This window comes from Urtica dioica, chromosome 1 (assembly GCF_054948205.1).
Source record: "Urtica dioica subsp. dioica isolate 48M chromosome 1, U.dioica_male_clone48M_v1_H2, whole genome shotgun sequence".
NCBI classification, from domain to species: Eukaryota; Viridiplantae; Streptophyta; class Magnoliopsida; order Rosales; family Urticaceae; genus Urtica; species Urtica dioica.
The window spans coordinates 1132686-1154828 of record NC_142756.1 but is presented as its reverse complement, the minus strand read 5'-3'; the positions used below and the strand labels follow the sequence as shown (position 1 = coordinate 1154828).

General features: G+C 39.2%; 2 protein-coding genes and 1 pseudogene across 2 annotated transcripts; 1 reads left to right on the top strand and 2 right to left on the bottom strand.

Moving 5' to 3' along the window:
• The first annotated feature begins 2452 nt into the window (after window positions 1-2452).
• Window positions 2453-5162, top strand: LOC149406071 (bidirectional sugar transporter SWEET5-like). The gene is made up of 6 exons (XM_089625960.1): window positions 2453-2495; window positions 3078-3114; window positions 3588-3804; window positions 4309-4470; window positions 4580-4699; window positions 4987-5162. Exons 1-6 carry the CDS (start codon window positions 2453-2455, stop codon window positions 5131-5133), a joined length of 726 nt encoding a protein of 241 aa, XP_089482086.1. The 3' UTR covers window positions 5134-5162.
• Window positions 5163-8803: 3641 nt separating this feature from the next.
• Window positions 8804-10617, bottom strand: LOC149406070 (UDP-glycosyltransferase 90A2 pseudogene; annotated as a pseudogene).
• A 985-nt stretch (window positions 10618-11602) lies between these two features.
• LOC149406069 (uncharacterized) lies at window positions 11603-12172 on the bottom strand. Its single transcript, XM_089609371.1, has one exon. The coding sequence runs from the start codon at window positions 12170-12172 to the stop codon at window positions 11603-11605; it is 570 nt and encodes a 189-aa protein (XP_089465497.1).
• Between the last annotated feature and the right edge of the window lie 9971 nt (window positions 12173-22143).

The following is a 22143-nucleotide window of genomic DNA, read 5'->3' as shown; positions in this document are numbered from 1 at the left end:
TGGAACATTACCCTAAAGAACCAGAGCTCGCCGATCATCTCCTACGACTATAAATGCAAGATTCGGGATCATATTTCCAAATGTTACATTCGGCTATCAGAAATGTTACATTCGACTATCAGCCTTTGCAGTTTACCTTTGCATCCGAGCTTGCTAATCGTTGTTTGCATTAGTGAATTTGATTGTTCATCGTCTTTCAATTCAATAAAAGGCCTAGAACCATCTTTCATTAATTTAATTTCAGTAATTTAGTTTATTGTCTTTTTCATTCATTATTTCGAAATTGGATTTAATCTCGTTACGAAATTTAATCTCGTTACGTAATTTTATCGCGTATAACACTTACCTTTACCCATTTTTTTCTTTCTATTTTCCGTAGCTGCCAACTCCCTTAAATGAAGGAGGTGGACACGTGGAGGGCCATATCCAACTATTTTATGGGGTATTTACGTCATAAATACCTAATGTATTTGATATATCTCTAAATTTCTTTATCATTGTTTAGATTTTCGGGTAAAAACACCAAAATACTTATTTTTCTTTCTATTTTTGGTACCAAACGATCAATTCCATTATGTGGATAAGATGTCACATGGAGAGCGGAATCTAATAATTTTTTGTTTTAATTTTTATTTTTATAGCAAATTGCTATCGAGGTGACTCGAATCTATGTAGAATCGGCCAAGTCTTTAGGGATTACTTACGACATGTAATTATTTGTGGTATAATGAAAGGACAAGTTAGTTAATACAGGTTAGTTAGTTACTTTTGTTTTATAAGTATAAAATACCAAAAATTTTATATCTTATTACTTGTACTTTCCCACTCCACGTGTCCACCTTCTCCATTTGATATAATCGATAGTTCCGAAGAAAATAAAATAATATTAAAAAATAATCTTTCAAAATACAAATCTGTAAGAACTTTGAAAGTATGTGCATTTAAAAAAAAAATTATTAGGATGCTCCACATTAGTGACTATATTAGTATATACTTTGTATTAATAGTGAATTTATTAATATATACTTTGTATTAATAATGAATTTATTGCTATTTATTTCTATGAATTTATAATTGTTATTGGTGGTGTTATGAATATATATATTATGGTTTTGTTATCATTTTTTAAAAATTATTTGGAAATATATAGTTGTTGCAACTCATGCATACAGTCCGCGATATAGCCATGACTTGTAACGGCTATGTTTGCTGCAACTTGTCGCGACAAATTTGTTTAGCGTCATAATTTGTTCATCAACATCAAATAGCTCTTTAAGTTTTTTTTTTTAATGACATCCGTGGCTTCATTAATAATCAACGCTCTTGTGAAATCAAGAGCTGAATGTCCATGGGAACAGATTCCTCATGGAAAATACAATCCGACGATGAATTCGATGCTCTCGCTAGAGAATGTGCAACATAATTCGCATATCGTTTGGCAAATTGTAAAGAAACAAAATATGAATCCAAGAGCATGGTTTTACAATCATGTACTATATTACCAAAAGCGGAAATCATAGTGTCTTGGTGTTTTATTGCTTGGATGACTTGTAGACAATCTCCTTCTAGAATCACCCTGGACCATCCACGAGTCTTGATCCAAGTCCAACTAAGCACCTCTCGTATGAAAGCTCTTTAAGTTGTTAAACATAAATTAATTGTAGTTTTCTTTCGACAAATAAATTAATTGTAATTAGGAATATGATCATCGGTCTTGATATATGTTTTTGATTTTATGAATATATTTGGATTAATTATTAAAGATCTGAAGATTCTACATGATACATGTAAATGATTCAAATCCCTCGTAAAAAATCAATTATATATAAATAAATAAAAATACTAAACCCCCATAATTCTAAATGTTCTTGTGTACAAAAAAAAAATTAAATTAAAAAAAAACCACTTGATAATAGATAAACATCATTCCATTAGGAACATTGAATGTGACATATGAGTCTGTAGAATTATTTCTGAATGAATGTGAAGAATTATTCAGAAGTAAGATATAGTTAGTTATATGGAAGTTTTATCAGATAAATATGTATATATCTCACTCTAAGTCTCTAACTATATCTACAACTATAAAGGATTCTGAGTACAAGTGAATCGTGTAGAAGCGAATCGTTCGTGAGAATAAGATAACAAAATATAAGCGATGTTAAAGGAAGTTTTGAACGCCTAAGATATATATTCCTTTATTCGCGCATGAGTGAAATCTTAACAAAGGAATGATATTTTTCCCTCAAAAAGAGAAAAAAAAAAACATTTTATTAACTATATCCACATTATAAATAGACTGGTCTCTCGAAAAGATTTTCATTGACTCCTAAGTTAACCACGATCAAGTTTTTTTTTTTTTCTTCTTCTTCTTCTTCTTCTTCTTCATTTCTTTCGCACTTTCTCTCTCTACTTTTAGTTTCTCTCTCTACAAGTATCGAAGAGAAGCAAGATGGTTAGCGCTGATGTTGCTCACAATATCGTTGGAATCATCGGTCAGAATACATACATACATATATATACATATAACATTTTCATTTCAAAACCCTAATTATTTATCATGCTTTCTTTGCTAATTAATCCATTTCAAGTTTTCATTTTCCACATTCTTTACTCTGAATATGCACATCTAAGTGTATGATTGGCTCGTGTTCAATTCTTTCGATTCATATGAAATAATATTCTTTATTTATCTGAATTTAAAAGTAAAATAAAACCGAGGCGAATCGAGAGTACTTCATTTTGGTTTGGAATAATTAATCAGTCACATGCATTTACATTCAGAATGTTAAAAATGCTCCTTTTTTTTTTAATTCCATGTATGTATGCATTAAACTTATGGATTGATTATCCACGTCGACAAAGATTTGATCGTCCACTTTTGGTTTTAATTTGACTACTTATTTAAAGTAATTTTTGTTCATAAACACGTGACGTGTCTATGTGTGTATTCTTCTATGATTGGATTACCATGAACGGGGATTTCTTTTGATATACTCATGTTTCGAATTGTTTGGATATGGTTTTATTTTCTATGACATATTTGATTGTTAATTTTTAATTTGATCCTTTTGCAGGAAATGTGATTTCTTTCGGTCTATTTCTTTCTCCGGCGTACGTAAACCCCTACTCTCACTAACATAATTGTTAATCTTTTATTTCATTTTGCTTATGTTTTTGTCAATTAACTGTGAAAGGCTAAAAATCAAACAAACCTTCTTTTTTTTTCTTTTTTTTTTTTTTACGAAAAGAAAGAAGAAGAAAAAAAACTGTTAGGGATATTACTTTTTGTTTTAATGTTTCTGAAGAAAACATTACTAAATTATGAGATTATTCTAAAAGTATAACTAACAAAAACATTTTTCCCGTTATCCATTAAGAATGTTTTATCACACTATGATTGTCATTAAAAAAATAATTTTTCATGACATTTGTCGTTAAATATAGGTTTTTAACGATATTTGTTGTCGCACTTTTGAAATAAATGACTTGTTTAGGCCCGACTTCATAGTTTTGGAATAATCCCCTAAATTAATTCACTTAACCCTAGCTAGATTTATTTATTTATTTATTTTTGCGGTGTTCAGTCCGACATTTATCAACATAATAAAGAAGAAGGCGGTGGAAGAGTTCAGTCCGATCCCTTACATGGCGACGGTGTTGAATTGCCTCTTATGGGTGTTCTACGGGATGCCTTTCGTCCATCCCGACAGCCTTCTCGTTGTCACAATCAATTCTGTCGGCCTCGGTATGGAATTAATCTACTTGGCCATTTTCTTCCTCTACGCCGACTCCAAAGGACGTGTAAGTAAATAAATTTATTATTCGAATAATTAATTCATGCTCGATTTGATCAATCGAATAGCGTAATTGTTCAATATTATCCTTTAATTAAACTTGTTTGAGAATAATAGTTAGACTTCATAATATTTTTTTTATTATTTTTGTCATGCTAAACACTAATTTGAAGGATTTAATATTTTCTAATATCCTTATATATACCATGTAAATCTTGAACTTAAAACTTAGTAAATATTTATTGAGTTTCTTACAAGCCAAATATGTTAAGTTATATTTAGATTCTCATATATATTTTGAATGACCATAAATAGTAGCATTTATTTTTTCTAGGCTACCAAATTAACTCACAATGACACCATGGATACTTTTTTTCCCCCTTCTAAAATAGCTATTTATTGTAAGTAATAATCACATCAAAATGCAATGTAACTATTTCACAATATCATGTAATTATTGTAGATTTGTAATATTTTAATTTTTGCTACTCTTTTCACGCCCGAATATCAGAAAAAGGTCAGCCTCGGGCTTCTTGGCATAGCCACGCTCTTCTCTGCGGTGGTCGCGACGACACTTTTGAAGTTTCATGACACGAAAAATAGGTCTCTTGTTGTTGGGATTATATGCGACGTCTTCAACATTATTATGTACGCTTCACCACTTACCGTCATGGTACGTATAATTACTATTTTTTTAATACATTAATGTTTCTAATATACCTTATTATCATTGGTTGAGGATATTGATAACATGTATTCAATTTGTTTATTTTTTTTTACAGTTTACCGTTATAAGTACCAAGAGCGTGAGGTACATGCCATTCACTCTCTCGTTGGCTAACCTTCTCAATGGTTCAATCTGGGCTTCCTATGCCCTAATCAAATTCGATATCTACATCTTGGTACGTATACAAATTTACATATTACACTATTTTTAGGGGAAATGAGCATGAATAATACTTTCAATGTTTTTTTCTTCTTTCAAAACTTGGTATTTTATGACAAAATGATCATAAAATGCAGTGTAGCTTTCATCATAAATAAAAAAACTAATAATTTTGAATAAAAAAAATATTTCCACAATTTTTATATAAAAATAACGTTGAAGTTGCTATTATTCATGTTCATTTCAATTATCTATATGAAAAGATGGTATTTATATTTATGATTTATTTTTCTGTTGGTGTAGGTGAGCAATGGATTGGGTTCGTTTTTTGGTGTCATTCAATTGGTATTGTACGGAATCTATTATTTCTGGGGAGTCAAGGACGTTGAAGATGATGATCAGAAAGTTGAGAAGATTAAGCAAAGTGAAATTGAGCTCGCTGACGTTTAATTGATAAGCATACGCATATTCGTCAACTTTCCGGGAGATTTTTTTCTTCTTCCCAATATTAGCACAATTTTTTTGGTGTTGGTCAGTTTGGTCATTTTAGTTTTTTTTTTTTTTTTTTTTTTTTTTCAGCTTTTTGAATCTAATATATCACAAACAATCACATCAATTTTTTTTATAGCATGATCAATTTATAGTTCTCTTTTAGTTTTTACGTAATTAACCTTATTGTTATGTCTTTGGAAAAATTGAATTATCATCATATAGACATGCTCGTGAATTGTGTCACTATAAGCACACAAATCAATTTTGAGATTAATGGTGTTGTAGTTACTATAAGAGGTGCATGTATGACTATCTACGAGGAAAACAACTCAAATAAACTATATGTCAACTCAATATAAAATAAAATAATATAAAAAACCCAAATTGTTTGGAGCACGGACAGGTTATCGCGAAAAATTGTGGAGTCGAGGAAGAAAAACTTTGGTGGGTGACGAAAAGTTGGCGATAAGCACACAAAATAAGAGGTTTTTGAGATGTATCGCGATACCAGAGAGGTGTAGTTTGCGAAAAACTACCTAGAATTCTTGTGATAAGCGCGAAAAACTACGTAAAATATGTGAAACATGCTAACAAGTTGGTCATCACTTCCCGTGTTTGAGTGTGTTATCGTATTGAACTTTATATATCAATCTATTACAATAAGAATAAATGTCATATTTTTTCCCTAAATTACAGCCATTGTAGCAACTTGCCCCTCGTAATATAAAAACTCTATCTTTGCCCCTCAATATCATGGTTTGTATCATTACAGTAACGGTTTCTCATTTGCCGTTAGTTAAATGATCATCATGCATGTCTTACATGATACTTAAATGAAGGGTTGTTTCATAAATTCAACATGTTAATTGATTCTTATTAAAAATTAAAAAAAAAATAATGAAATTTAACTCTCCATTCAATCTCTCTCTCTCTCTCTCTCTCTCTCTCTCTCTCTCTCATCTGAAGTTTTCTCTTCACCAATTTCTCAGCAACCAAACAAACCCCGCCGAGAAAGTGAAGAAAATCATAGGATAATGATGTGGGTTGGGATGAGTAGATCACAAGAGGTCTCAATCCGGGTATCAGTCGAGGTCTCACAGGTGTTCGATGAAATGTTTTAGGGAAATGGGTGAAATGTTTGTGTTAGATTTGTTAGGAACATCTTTTCATCGCCATTGGATCTGGTGATCAGGTAAGCGAGTCACGGCGGCAGAGGTAGAGTCGAGACCGGAATGGCCAAAGCTTGGACTCGACAAAGATTTGAAGAAAAATGAGGGAAATTATTAAACGGTGTTTTGGGATTTGCCCTCTCTTTTATTCGATTTAAAATTTGGGTTTGATAGAAAATTGGGGATTTGGCCATGAACACGTAAGGGGGCATGGTCAGGAGTCTCGGGAGTCCATCGTCGGAGCATCTTTCCTTCACCATTGGAGCTGGAAATCAGGTAAGCGAGTCGCGGCAGCGGAGATAGAGTCGAGTCCGGAAGTGGCCGGAGCTTGGACTCCACGAAGACGGAGCGCTATAATGGGAGGAGTGGAGTTTCGTCACGACAGTGCTTGAAATGATGAGCTCGCCCAGAGAGTCGAGGAGCTTTCTACTGCTGTTCTTTGAATTTCGCTTCCATTGTTTGTTTTCAAGTTATAAACAAGAACTGCCCTTTCCTTGCTTGCTGAGTGTATGTTTTTGACCGTATGTATTGGTGTGGTCTCTTCTTAGGCCCCAGACTTGTTTTAGTTCAATAAAAAAAAGGATTGTCTTTTATAAATTATCAATTTATCATTTTTAGCTTCTTTGGTGATATGTAGTACATATAGTGGAAGAAATGTGTTGCTTGTACGTTTATCCAAACAAAATTTCAATGGAGAGAGAGAGAGAGAGAGAAAGAGAGAGAGTGAAAAGTATTAAACATTTGGTTTTTTTTTTTATATATAAATGATATATTATACATAAGGGCATTTTGATAATTTTATATGTTTAAAATCTCACGTGCTCTCATGTCAATTTAACTGACGGATTGGGCTTAAAATACACCGAAGGACTGTAATGATACAAACATGATATTGAGGGGTAAAGATCGAGTTTTTACATTACGAGAGGCAAGTTGCTACAAGAACGGTAGTTCAGGGGGCAAATATGTCATTTATTCTAAAACGGGTTGTTTTGTGTTTTCAAATATCTTATTTATTGAATATAGATGTAGCGGGGGTGTCTAGTGACTAAAAATAAAATCTTTTTTGGGTTACGTCGCCAACCAAAAAATAAATAAACTCAAAAAATCGTCCACGTGGTGGATTGTGGCTTGTGGACGAAAGTTGGAGTAAGCTTAGCTCTTCATCATCTATGTTAGGGATATTATTCCGTGTTACATGTATCTAGGAAGTACCTATTTACTCGTTGATGTTAGAAGATATCAAGAGAAAATAAAACATGAAATGAGAGAAAGCACAGAGGAGAACACACATTAGCCAATGGAAACTTGAGAAGGCTATTAATTAAAGGTTAAAGTTTGAAAGTCATAATATGTTTTGTCTAAATTAAACAAAAATCATACTCGTCTAATATTTAAAACTCGATTATTCAAAATGAGCGAACATTCGGTGTATTTCGGGGAAAATGCGTGGAAATTTCGTTATTTTTGGGAATCCGGCACAAAAATGATATTTTGTCGTTTCGCCACTTTAATTTCGTCGATATTCCCCGGAATTTCGACTGTGCCCACATTACTTCCACGCCTTCTGTGCAAAATCAACAATATTTTCGTCATTTCTTAGGAATGTCGCCGAAATTCCCGTGTTATTCCGACTGTTTTGTGCCGACAGTTTGAGTTTGTGATGAAATCTAATCGTTTTGATTTTTTTGGAAAAATCTTGCTGAATGAAAGATGTGTATTTATATTGTGTGGTTCACATATGTTTTTCTCAATTTTTTTAATAGTTACCAAATTTATTTGATATTTAAGACTTCGATTTCAAAGTTAGAATTTATTGTTGTTTTTTATAGAACCGGAATTTATTTCCTGTTTGAGATTTAAATTTCAAAGTTAGAATTTCTTGTCGTTTTGATAGAATCCGAATTTATTTTAATGGGCTGACTACTGTGATTTCAAAACACGAACCAGGGGTTACCTATCAACCCCAGCCACTCAACCTACTATTGAGTCTTTTTATCTATGTTGAACTTTGTATGTGTTTTGAACTTATCTTTGTTTTTGAACCTATTAATGTGTTTTGGACGTTTTGTTTATGTTTTTTTTTATGATGTGTGAAATTATTACGTGTGTTGGAGGCTTGAATTTGAAATTTAAACTTATTATGTGTGTGTTTGAAACTAATTTATTTGTTATATTAAGAATTATGCAACATTATTTCCGTCGACACTGCAATTTTCGTCGGCACCGCAATTTCCTTCGGTATTTTTTTAAGCAAATTTCCACATTTTTTTCCGTCGCAATTCTCATCGGCCATCGCAATTTTCATTTTTTTAAGCCATCGGCTCGAAATCGGCCGTAGGCATTTCGATTATTGGTTCAGAGTTCACCCTATCTTACACATACTGTGGGACAATTATTGTCAATCCAAATAGTAATTTCTCTTGGTGAGTATTCATTCACCCACTTGAAACCAAAAGTTGAAAATTACACCCGACATTTATTTCAATTATTTTCTTCTAATATGGCCAGAGAAGAATCGAGTGGAAAAAAAAAAAAAAAATGTCAATTGGTACACCAAATTTCCCACTTTCTGACCTAACAAGAAAATAGAGACACTTCCGAAGAAAATTAGGGACCATCCACTCCACTTGCGGAGAATTAATGAACATAAAAAAGAAAAACGAAACGCGGCAATATTTAATTGGAAAGAGGATCCAGATCAATTCATAAATATAAATATAATGACAAAATAACGAGTCGGGTAAAAATAAAGTAGAAATATTGATTAAGACGACATCGCTGTCAAATTTTACGTCGTCTCCCACTTTTCCCTGCACGTGTCTTCAACCATTGCCTCCAAAGCCTTCCACGACGACCCGCCCTCCGCCACCGCTTCTCTCGCCGCCGCCGCTAGTCTCTCGGCGTTAACTCCGACCGACTCACGATCAGTGGTCATGAAGTCCTTGACGCTCTTCGCGACCTCCTGCCACGTCACGAACCCCTTCACTCTCTCGGCCTCCACAACCCTCGCTCCGATCTTCAGCTCCTCCGTCACATTCCGAGCGTTCAGCGGCTGCTCCGCCGCGAGCGGCCACGCCAGAATCGGCACCGCCGCGCAGAGGCTCTCCGTGACGGAGTTCCAGCCACAGTGGCTGAGAAAACCCTTGACGCTCCGGTGCCGGAGAATCCTCCTCTGATCCGCCCACTCTCTCACCAACAACCCTCTCTCCGACTCCGAGATCTCCTCCGCCACCGCAGTCTTCCCGACCACCCATAAAAAGTCAACCCCGGACTCCCGAAGCCCTTTGGCGATCTCCGCCGCTTGCTCAGCCGATATATCCGCCTGAGACCCAAACGCCACGTATAGAACTCGCCGTCCTCTCTCCGCTCTCTCGTCCAGCCACCGGAGGTACTCAGTCCTCGGCTCGGGAGTATCTTCTTCTCCGGCGGCGAGGCAGAGCGGTCCGACGCACCACGCCTTGGGACCGACCTCCCGGTTCCAGTGCTCGACGAACGCCGACTCGATCTCGATGAAGCTGTTGATGACCAGGCCCGAGCTTCTCGCGGTTGCGGCAACGCATTTTTCGATGAACTGAGAGCGAACCGGGTCGAGGCTCGGGTCTGTGAATATGTCTTTGGCTGTGACGCTTATCCACGGGAACGACGGGACGACAGTGACCGTCGCATCGTCGCCGGGGAAGAGAGCTCCGGAGATAAAGACGTCTGCTTGGACGGCCATGGCGTGGCAGGACATTCCGTAGAAGACGAGCCTCGGGACGCCGAGCTTGGCGGCGGATTCTAGAGTCCACCAGAGGAATCCGTCGGAGACTAGGAAGCTGACACGTGGCGAGAGGGACTCCATGGTGCGCTCGAAGTCGGGCCTCATGAGCTCGGTGGCGGCGCCTAAAGAGGCGAGGAGGTTTCCGGTGGGGTTTCCCGGTGGGTTGTCCGGAAAAGGGAGGGACACCACGGCGGCGGTGGTGCCGGAGAGGAAGTCGGCGGCGAATGGGCGGTTCTCCGGAGTGGTGAGGACCGTGACGGAGATGTCGCCGTGGCGGAGGAGGAAGCGTGCCAGCTGGAGGAGAGGGATTGTGTGGCCTTTTGCCATGAAAGGGAACAAAACGACGTGTCGTTCTGATGACTTGGCCGGAATTTCGAATGAGCCCATTATCAATTTGCTTTTGTTTTGTTTTTGTCCTCTTTTCTTATTATAGAGAAAAGTATGTAGTTTTTTAACGTCACCCAACTATCTCAACATATATAAATGAAAATATTCTTATTCAGAGAAAAAATATTCAACGTACTTGAGTGTAGTGTATTAGATATTATTTTTTTATGCCTATGATAAAAATGTGAGATTAGACTAATTATTGACAAAAACACGTGTTGATCGTTAACTCACGATTGTTTCCTAGTTAGTCCACCCTTCTATTTTTTTTTAGGCTTGACTTCATAGTTTTGGAATAATCCCCTAAATTAATTCACTTAACCCTGCTAGATTTTTTTTTTTTTTTTTGGCGGTGTTCAGTCCGACATTTATCAACATAATAAAGAAGAAAGCGGTGGAAGAGTTCAGTCCGATCCCTTACATTGCGACGGTGTTGAATTGCCTCTTATGGGTGTTCTACGGGATGTCTTTCGTCCATCCCGACAGCCTTCTCGTTGTCACAATCAATTCTGTCGGCCTCGGTATGGAATTAATCTACTTGGCCATTTTCTTCCTCTATGCCGACTCCAAAGGACGTGTAAGTAAATAAATTTATTATTCGAATAATTAATTCATGCTCCATTTGATCAATCGAATAGCGTAATTGATACGTCCTGCTTCATGGCGATATCAGATAATTCCTCTTCGAGTGAGGTTCACTCCCAATTCAGAGAAAACAAAAAAAACTAGCAAAAAAAAAAAGAAACAAAATAGATCTGATATTTTCCTTATTTCATTCCCAGTACCATTTTCTTACAAATATCATTCCTTCGTACACACCCTCTAACATATTTCTCTTCTACCCAATAAGGTAAACACACGTATTAAATATCTAGAAGCTATAGAAGTACCTTTGTTCCCTCTGCTCACGTCTATTCCTTCAGCACACGTACTCGTCCATCCAGGCAGGTTTCTTGGACTTTCTGCGTGTTGGGCCTGGATCCACTTCAGCCTCTTTCTCGTTGGGCTGGGCCTTGGTCATGATCGTATCATTCCCGCCCCCATCGAAAATTACCTTGTCCTCAAGGTGGAAGTCAGGATACGCGGCGCAAAAGTCGGCGAATGGTTCCTACGAAGTCTCCTCGAGCGAACAGCCTTGCCATTGAACCAGAACCTGTTGCTGTGGAACGCCCTGTGCAAGAATAGTCCTGGTAGCGCAGATTGCTGTCGGAACATCCACCGGCCGGTTGTTATGATTGAGCAATGGCAGTGTGTGTCCCAATGCGGTAGCCGAACCTTTATATGGTTTTAGGACTGATACGTGGAACACCGGGTGGATCCGACTCCCTTCCGACAGTTCCAGGCGAAACGCCACCGGTCCCACTCGCGCCACCATCGGAAACGGCCCGTAATATCGCTTGGTGAGCTTGTGATGGCGCCCACGTGAGACGGAGATTTGGCAGTATGGTTGTAGCTTCACCAAAATGAAATCTCCTATCTCGAGCTTGACTTCTCGGCGATGAGCATTTGCTTTGGCAGTCATTCGCTGTTGCGCTGCTAGTAAATTCTCCTTAAGTGCACGCAGGACCGCATCTCGCTCGGTCAGATCGTCGTCGAGTGCTTGGATTGAAGTAGAGCCCCTCGTATAAGACGGAATCGTAGGAGGTGTTCGTCCATACAAGGCCTGAAATGGCGTCATCTTCAGTCCGGAGTGAACGCTAGTGTTGTAATGAAATTCTGCCCAACCTAGTAGCTTTACCCAAGAGGCCGGTTTGTCTTATGTGAAGGCGCGAAGATATTGCTCGAGACTCCGATTGACCACTTCGGATTGGCCGTCCGTTTGTGGGTGGAATGATGTGCTCATCGATAGTGTAGTACCGCTGAGAGAGAACAACTTCTTCCAAAACGCACTGGTGAAGACTGGGTCCCGATCGGATAGAATTTGGCGTGGAAAGCCGTGGAGACGCACTACCGAGTCTGCAAACGCCTCAGCCACCCGAGCTGATGTGAAACCCGCAGGTAGAGGAGTGAAGTGCGCGTATTTGGACAGTCGATCCACCACAACCATAATCACAGAGTAACCATTGGACGTTGGGAGACCGGTAATGAAATCCATGGTCACATTCTCCCACACGGCCTCCGGAATCGGCAACGGTTGGAGAAGGCCCGCCGGAACCTGCGTTGAATACTTAAATTGTTGACAAAGTATGCACGCGGCGATGTAATCGGTGACCGTTTGGCGCATGTGAGGCCAAAAGAAGCTGGCTGCAAGTCTGGCCATTGTTCTTTTGATTCCTGCGTGGCCGCCACTTGGAGTGTCGTGGAATTCTCGGACGAGAACATCACAAAGCGATGACGTTGGGCTCAAGACGTATCGCCCCCGGAACATCATTAAACCGTTACGGACAGAAAATGATGGTGAAAGTGTGCCCTGGTTGTGTTGACGATGGAGGTCGAGTAGGTACGGCTCGGTTTCATTCGCGCTGTGAAGCTGAGACATAATGTCGAATGTCGGGCCCGAAATCAGCGCCAATAGACCGGTGTCCGCAGACGGATCAGCAAGCGGCCATTCTGCGGGGACGTGGGACAAGGCATCGGCGACGCGATTCGAGCTTCCAGGTTTGTATTCGATGCGAAATTCAAACCCAAGCAACTTTCGAACATAAGCTTGTTGAGTTGGGGTTTGGATAACCTGCTGGAGTAGTTCTTTAATGCTATGGTGGTCCGTGCGGATCACGAATGGGTGGCCTAGGAGGTATTGCCGCCATTTGAGCACCGCCTTGGTGATGGCGTGAAGTTCCTTAAGGTATGCCGAGGCGACTTGCATCCTCGGACCAATCTTTTTGCTGAAGAACGAGAGTGGATGGTTATCTTGCATCAAGACTGCTCAGATCCCGACGTTGGACGCGTCCGACTCCACCACAAATTCTTTAGTGAAATCTGGGAGACGTAACACCGGTGCGTTGGTCATGGCAGCTTTGAGGGCCTCGAATGCCACGTCCGCACGAGAAGACCACGTGAAAGCATCCTGGCGGAACAGGTCCGTGAGTGGGGCTGCGATGGTCGCGTAACCGGTAATGAATCGGCGATAGTACCCCGTGAGACCGAGGAATCCCCTAAGGTGCTTTACCGTCTTGGGTTGTGGCCACTTGGACATCACCTCAATCTTGGACGGATCGGCGTGAACACCCTGGGCTGAGACGATGTGGCCGAGATACTCGACGGTCGCTTGACAGAATAAACATTTGGACAGTTTCACGTGGAAATCGTTAGCTTGTAAACAACCGAACACCGTCTCTAAGTGAGTGACGTGATCGGCCAAAGAAGCACTGTATATAAGAATATCATCGAAAAACACAATGACGAACGTTCGAAGGTGTTCGGCGAAGAGGCGGTTCATGGCTGCCTGGAACGTCGATGGCGCATTGGTGAGGCCAAATGGCATGACGAGGAATTCGTAGTGACCATCGTGCGTAAGGAACGTTGTTTTGTGGATGTCTCGGTGATGGACTCGGATTTGATGGTACCCGACACGTAGATCCAATTTGCTAAAGATGGCTGCGCCACCGAGCTCATCAAGCAATTCATCGATAGTCGGGATAGGAAATTTATCCTTCACTGTGGCTGTATTGAGAGCTCTATAATCTACACAGAATCGCCACGAACCATCCTTTTTGCGGACAAGTAGCACTGGCGAGGAGAACGGGCTTGTGCTTGGGACAATAATGCCTTGGTCGAGCATTTCCTTGATTAATCACTCCATTTCGCCCTTCTGAGAGTATGGTTACCTATACGGCCTCACATTGACAGGTTGAGTGCCTTCGGCCAAGTGGATTCGTGTTGGAATCGATCTAGGGTTTAAGAAAATAATTAACGCTTCGGTAAGCGGCAAAATTTTAAAAATTTTCTTTTACAAGTAAAACCAGTTTTTACTAACCTAGACAAAAGAGCAAGTACACGTAATTAAAAACTATTATGAGCTAAGAAGTTTACTAACCTTTCTTGAAGCTTGAACTTTGAGAAGCTTTTGGAAAGTTTGCAACGCTCGTCTCCCTCGCAGCACGTCTCTCTTTCTTTCCTCGGCACCTCGAGCAACCACGATAGTTTCTATCACTAAATCACTCGAAATAAAAGGAATCTGTGAGTGGACACTTTTAAACACTACGACTTAAGAACGAGTCTTGAAGTCGCAGAGCTAAACACTAGGTCAAATGAGGACCTAGGTGCCAAAACAATAAAACGAAATTGAAGATAGAGGGAGAGAGAGGATCGGCCAAGTCTAGAGAGAGAAGCTCTCAATCTCTAAAACTTTGGGATGAATAGAATGAGAGGAATGAGGGTCCTATTTATAGGAGAAGGGTTGGCCTTGGAAAGAAGTAGTTTCCTCTTATTTTCCAAGCCTTTTTGAGCAATCTTTTATTGCCCAAATCTCCTAAATGGGCGCCTACATCAAACACATCCCCTAAGGGATTAGTTTCCTCTTTTATTCCATGCCTTGCCTTTGACTCTCTCTTGGCCGAAATTCTACTTTCCTCATAGAGGAAATTTGTTTCCTCTTTTTCTTTTGGCAAGTATCTACATACATTTATGCACAAAATAATCTCCCTTTCTCTTTGGGTAGTGGGCGCCTATCACCTTCTAGAATGGGCTTCTGGAAGCTTTTTCCATTTGTTCATGACAACATGAAAAAAGCCCATTAAGAATTTTCAATAAAATTCTTATGAAATGAAATTAATCCACATGGCTCAATTAATCATATTATGGCCGAGTGTTACTTGTCATCAAATGACCATGTCAAAAAATTTATTGACATTCATTTCATCCTATGTCTCAAAAGACAAAATTACCCTTTTGACAATTTTCGTTCTTGTTTTAACTTAACTTCCAGTTTAACTATTCCTAATCGATGTGATTCGTGACAGTGACCTCATGGACCCAAATGAACAAAGCTTGAGCTAAACACTTGGACTCAAAAGTTCACAAACCTTTTCCAAGTTTAGCTTAATGTCAACTGACTCCACTAAAGAGTTGACACTGAAAATCTCTCGGTTCAAATGAATTTATTTTCTACTCAAGAATTCAACCTAATTATGATGAGCGGATCCACTAAATATTATCTATGTTTACCCTTCATGAATGTCATCAGCTAGTCGGGATTTACTAAATTACCATTTTACCCTTCTAGCTGTTATTTCCTCAACTCATTTGTCGCTTGTGAATAAGTTAGAAACAATGTATTGACGAGGAGCTAACAAGTCACATTGTTTCATCCAAAAGAGTCAGGACTCAATTTGGACACTGGCCAGTTCATTTATTCACACTCCAAGGAACAAAGCATGAGGTGACATACATTGCATTTCAGCAATCTTGTACATGAATTCCATATCTATGAGAACTTCACAAAGTTACTCATGACATTCTCACAACTTAGTATTTCACCAATAGGCTCTGTTCGGAATCACATAGTGAGTCCGAACTCTGACTTTCTCAAATGAGAATACTAAGCTGTGAAATGGCATGTCTCATTTCAGGATTAAGGTAAGCATGATGCAATTCATACGTAGTGACTTCGAGACATAAGAGGTTAAATGGTTTGTTCTTATCTTGTCTCTAGAAGTGCACTGGTCAATTCAGTACCTTCGGAAGATACCTAGAAGAACTATAGAGTCTCCAACTCTCAATGCCTCATAACCAGACATCATACATTCTTCTAACAATCGTATTGAGGTCAATAGTCATTTGACCCTAAGATTGCGAATATATCGTTTTAAGCAAACTACGAAGAGTTTGTTCATGCAAATCTACATTTGTCTCTTCGTAAGTTGTTTAGTTTGTTTATGGACTAAAGACTAAGGTTTTATCATAAAGCTTCAAACAAGGAAGATTGAATGAACGTTTCAACTTTTTATTAATGAATAAGCAATTACAAGCAAGAGTCTTCATGAGACTTTATTATATCAAATGCATAATATAAAGATTACAACTCTTCTTGTGGGCACCATTGACAACAATTCGGTGGTCGATGCTACGAATCGGTGGGAGACCCTTGGGTGCTTGGAATACGCTCCCGTAGCGCTGCAAGATGCCCGCGATAGATTGAGGAACCTCGGGAAACGCCACTGTCGGTGAGGACTCCACCATGGTTTGGTCGATAGGATTGGTAGTGAGCTCGAACATTGTGGCGATCGAATCTTTTGAGGCCAAGGCTTGAAGGTGGTGGCGTGATATCGGCGATGAGCGCATACCCTTTTCTCCGTGAATCTTCACTGTCCCGCCATCCCATGGAAATTCCATAGTGTGTTCGGGATAGTCGTGGATCACTCTTCCCAGGCTGGTGAGCCAAGTATAACCAAGAACCACGTCCGGGCCCATAACAGCGATGACGAACAAGTCGACGGGAAATAGAGTGCCTTGAATAACTAGGGGGGTTGTAGCGCATTTGTGCGTGCAGAGTAGCGTTTCGCCGTTGCCCGTAGCGACCCGAAATCGCGGAACCTCCGTCAGAGGCAAGCCTAGCTGCTCCACCAAGCTGGGTTGTATGAAGTCGTGAGAGCTACCATTGTCGATGAGGACGACGAATGATTTGGAGTCGACTGAACCAGTGACACGTAGAGTACGGTTACCGAGATGGGTGGATAACGTATGGAGGCTTGAAATATCGCCTGTGATCTCCTCGGGTGACGAGTCTTCGTCTGTGGGCGGAGTTGAATCGTTGGGCACGTCTTCGTCATTTTCCGCGAGTAGCAGTAGGCATTTGCTAGCGTAACGGTGGCCCGGACTAAACTTCTCATCGCAAGAGAAGCACAATCCCTTGGCACGGCGGTCACGGAGTTCAGCGGGGTTCAGACGGCGGATCGGAAGTGCCGTAGGCGATTTTGGAGAGACGTTTTGGGCTGTTGAATTTGTGATTGGGAATGAAGAGGATTGTGGTGATGGATGGAGGTGGGCTGGGTGTTTGGTGGTAGGGTGTGGGTACGTGTTTTGGGTATGGGTAAGGTTGGTTGAGTACGGAGTTGAGCCTGGGTTTTGGGCTTGTGGTGGGTTGGAATATGATTGGCGAAACGAAGATCTCGTGTGCCAAGTCGAATCGTCGAGGCGAGCTGAGTATGCCCGCGCCATGGCGAACGCCTCCATCAAAGAGGTTGGGCGGTGGAAGAGCAATTCCCGTTGGAGAGAAGGTTTCAGGCCTGCGATGAAGAAACTGATGAGGAGAGGCTCCGATATTCCCGTGACTTTGTTGAGAAGTTCCTCAAATTGGGCCTGAAAATCGGCGAACGTCCCAGCCTGAGTGAGTTTGGAGAGGCGACCTTCGTGATCCTCGAACACCGACGCGCCGAAGCGGTGTTTCACGACGGCGAGAAACGATGGCCATATCAGGATCAATCGGTTCCGCTGGGCAAACTGGAACCACGCCGCCGCTCGACCTTCAAGGTGGAAGGACACGATCTGCAGGCGAGCATCCTCCGGTGTGCCGTGAAAGTCGAAGAATGCTTCAATTCGAAACAACCAGTCCGTCGGGTCATCACCTTCGAATTTGGGAATGTCGAGCTTGAGTCCGCGGATTGAAGAAGACAGATCTGTGACCCGTGGTGGCGGAACTGAGCCTGCTATGGGTGGCGGTATAGCGCTAGATCCGGAAGGACGAGTGTGGTTGTAGTAGATCTCGTCTCGGAGGTTGGCAATCTTGGATTCGAGAGCGAAACCGTGCTGCTTGAAGAGGTTGTGGAAGGCGTCCGATTGAGTGTCGATCTTGGCATTGATCTTGACGTCGAGCTGAGGTTGTGAGGCGGCGAGCAAATATGAGAGTTCCATGGCATGAAAGCACCAATGATACGTCTTGCTTCAGGGCGATATCAGATAATTCCTCTTCGAGTGAGGTTCACTCCCAATTCAGAGAAAACAAAAAAAAACCAGCAAAAAAAAATGAAACAAAATAGATCTGATATTTTCCTTATTTCATTCCCAGTACCATTTTCTTACAAATACCATTCCTTCGTACACACCCTCTAACATATTTCTCTTCTACCCAATAAGGTAAACACACATATTAAATATCTAGAAGCTATAGAAGTTCCTTTGTTCCCTCTGCTCACGTCTATTCCTTCAGCACACGTACTCGTCCATCCAGGCAGGTTTCTTGGACTTTCTGCGTGTTGGGCCTGGATCCACTTCAGCCTCCTTCTCGTTGGGCTGGGCCTTGGTCATGATCGTATCAGTAATTGTTCATTATCCTTTAATTAAACTTGTTTGAGAATAATAGTTAGACTTCATAATATTTTTATTACTCTGAATATGTACATCTAAGTGTATGATTGGCTCGTGTTTAATTCTTTCGATTCATATAAAATAATATTTCTTTATTTATCTGAATTTAAAAGTAAAATAAAACCGAGGCGAATCGAGAGTACTTCATTTTGGTTTGGAATAATTAATCAGTCACATGCATTTACATTCAGAATGTTAAAAATGCTCCTTTTTTTTTTAATTCCATGTATGTATGCATTAAACTTATGGATTGATTATCCACGTCGACAAAGATTTGATTGTCCACTTTTGGTTTTAATTTGTCTACTTATTTAAAGTAATTTTTGTTCATAAACACGTGACGTGTCTATGTGTGTATTCTTCTATGATTGGATTACCATGAACGGGGATTTCTTTTGATATACTCATGTTTCGAATTGTTTGGATATGGTTTTATTTTCTATGACATATTTGGTTGTTAATTTTTAATTTGATCCTTTTGCAGGAAACGTGATTTCTTTCGGTCTATTTCTTTCTCCGGCGTACGTAAATTAACCCCTACTCTCACTAACATAATTGTAAATCTTTTATATCATTTTGCTTATGTTTTTGTCAATTAACTGTGAAGGCTAAAAATCAAACAAACCTTTCGTTTTTTTTTTTTTTTTTTTTTTTTTTTTTTACGAAAAGAAAGAAGAAAAAAAAAACTGTTAGGGATATTACCTTTTGTTTTAATGTTTCTGAAGAAAACATTACTAAATTATGAGATTATTCTAATAGTATACGTAACAAAAACATTTTTTTTCCCGTTATCCATTAGAATGTTTTATCCCGTTATCCATTAAGAATGTTTTATTACCCTATGATTGTCATTAAAAAAAATTATTTTCCATACCATTTGTCGTTAAATATCACTACTACAAAATTGATTTTCTGATGCGCAAGACTATCAGATGCGACTAGTCGCATCTAAAAGTCGCATCTAAATAACTTTCAGGTGCGACTAGTCGCATCTGATAGTCAATCAGAAGCCGAAAAAATTCGCTCAAATTGTCTTTTGATTTTGACAATCCGATGCGACTAGTCGCACCTGAAAATATGTTGAAACTTTCAGGTGCGACTATGTCGCATCAGATAGTTTGAAATTTTTGAGCGGGCCTCATCTCCCCCTCTTTTATTTCATTAATCTGACTAGTCGCATCTGATACTATAATTCACGCTTTAATTTCTTATTTTGAGGGATATTTAGGTGCGACGTTTGGTGCGACTTGTCGCACCTAAAATGTCGCACCTAAAATCATCAGGTGCGCACTTTCAGATGCGACTTTGTCGCATCTAAAGTCGCACCTGATGATACTTTCATGTGCGACATTGATGCTTTCAGGTGCGACTTTTGTCGCACCTGATGCTATTAATTGTACTAGTGTATAGGTTTTTCATGATATTCGTTGTCGCACTTTTGAAATAAATGACTCGTTTAGGCTTGACTTCATAGTTTTTGAATAATCCCTTAAATTAATTCACTTAACCCTAGCTAGATTTTTTTTTTTTTGCGGTGTTCAGTTCGACATTTATCAACATAATAAAGAAGAAGGCGGTGGAAGAGTTCAGTCCGATCCCTTACATGGCGACGGTGTTGAATTGCCTATTGTGGGTGTTCTACGGGATGCCTTTCGTCCATCCCGACAGCCTTCTCGTTGTCACAATCAATTTTGTCGGCCTCGGTATGGAATTAATCTACTTGGCCATTTTCTTCCTCTACGCCGACTCCAAAGGACGTGTAAGTAAATAAACTTATTATTCGAATAATTAATTCATGCTCCATTTGATCGAATAACGTAATTGTTCATTATCCTTTAATTAAAATTATTTGAGAATAATAGTTAGACTTCGTATAAATGATATATTATACATAAAGGCATTTTGATAATTTTATATGTTTAAAATCTCACGTGCTCTCATGCCAATTTAACTGACGGATTGGGCTTAAAATACACCGAAGGACTGTAATGATACAAAACATGATATTGATGGGTAAAGATCGAGTTTTTACATTACGAGAGGCAAGTTGCTACAAGGACGGTAGTTCAGGGGGCAAATATGTCATTTATTCTAAAACGGGTTGTTTTGTGTTTTCAAATATCTTATTTATTGAATATAGATGTAGCGGGGGTGTCTAGTGACGTAAAAACAAAATCTTTTTTGGGTTACGTCGCCAACCAAAAAATAAATAAACTCAAAAATTGTCCACGTGGTGGCTTGTGGTTGTGGACGAAAGCTGGAGTAAGCTTAGCTCTTTATCATCTATGTTAGGGATATTATTCCGTGTTACGTGTATCTAGGAAGGACCTATTTACTCGTTGATGTTAGAAGATATCAAGAGAAAAAAAAACATAAAATGAGAGAAAGCACAGAGGAGAACACACATTAGCCAATGGAAACTTGAGAAGGCTATTAATTAAAGGTTAAAGTTTGAAAGTCATAATATGTTTTGTCTAAATTAAACAAAAATCATACACGCCTTATATTTAAAACTCGATTATTCAAAATGAGCGACTAGTCTCCTGACTGGAGAATGATTGTCAAGAGCAATGTTTAAAATTTCAGGGTATTTCGGGGAAATTGAGTGGAAATTTCGTTATTTTTGGGATTCCGGCACAAAAATGACGTTTTGTCATTTCGCCATTTTATTTCGTCGAAATTACCCGGAATTTCGACCGTGCCTACATTATTTCCACGCTTTCTGTGCAAAATCAACAATATTTTCGTCCTTTTTTGGGAGTGTCGACGAAATTCCCGTGTTATTCCCACTGTTTTGTGCCGACAGTTTGAGTTTGTGATGAAATTGAATCTTTTTGATTTTTTTGGAAAAATCTTGCTGAATGAAAGATGTGTATTTATGTTATGTGGTTCACATATGTTTTTCTCAATTTTTTTTCAATATAATCCAAATTTATTTGATATTTGAGACTTCGATTTCAAAGTTAGAATTTATTGTTGTTTTTTTTATAGAACCTGAATTTATTTCATGTTTGAGATTTAAATTTCAAAGTTAGAATTTCTTATTGTTTTGATAGAATCCGAATTTATTTTAATGGGCTGACTACTGTGATTTCAAAGCACGAACCGGGGGTTACTATCAACCCCACCGTCACTCAACCTACTATTGAGTCTTTTTATCTATGTTAAACTTAGTATGTGATCTGAACTTATCTTTGTTTTTGAACCTAAAGTGTTTTGGACATTTTATTTATGTTTTTTTATGATGTGTGAAATTATTACGTGTGTTGGAGACTTGAATTTGAAGTTTAAACTTATTATGTGTGTGTTTGAAATTAATTTATTTGTTATATTAAGAATTATGTAACATTATTTTCATCGGCATTTCCGTATTTTATCGAAATTTCCGTCGGCACCGCAATTATC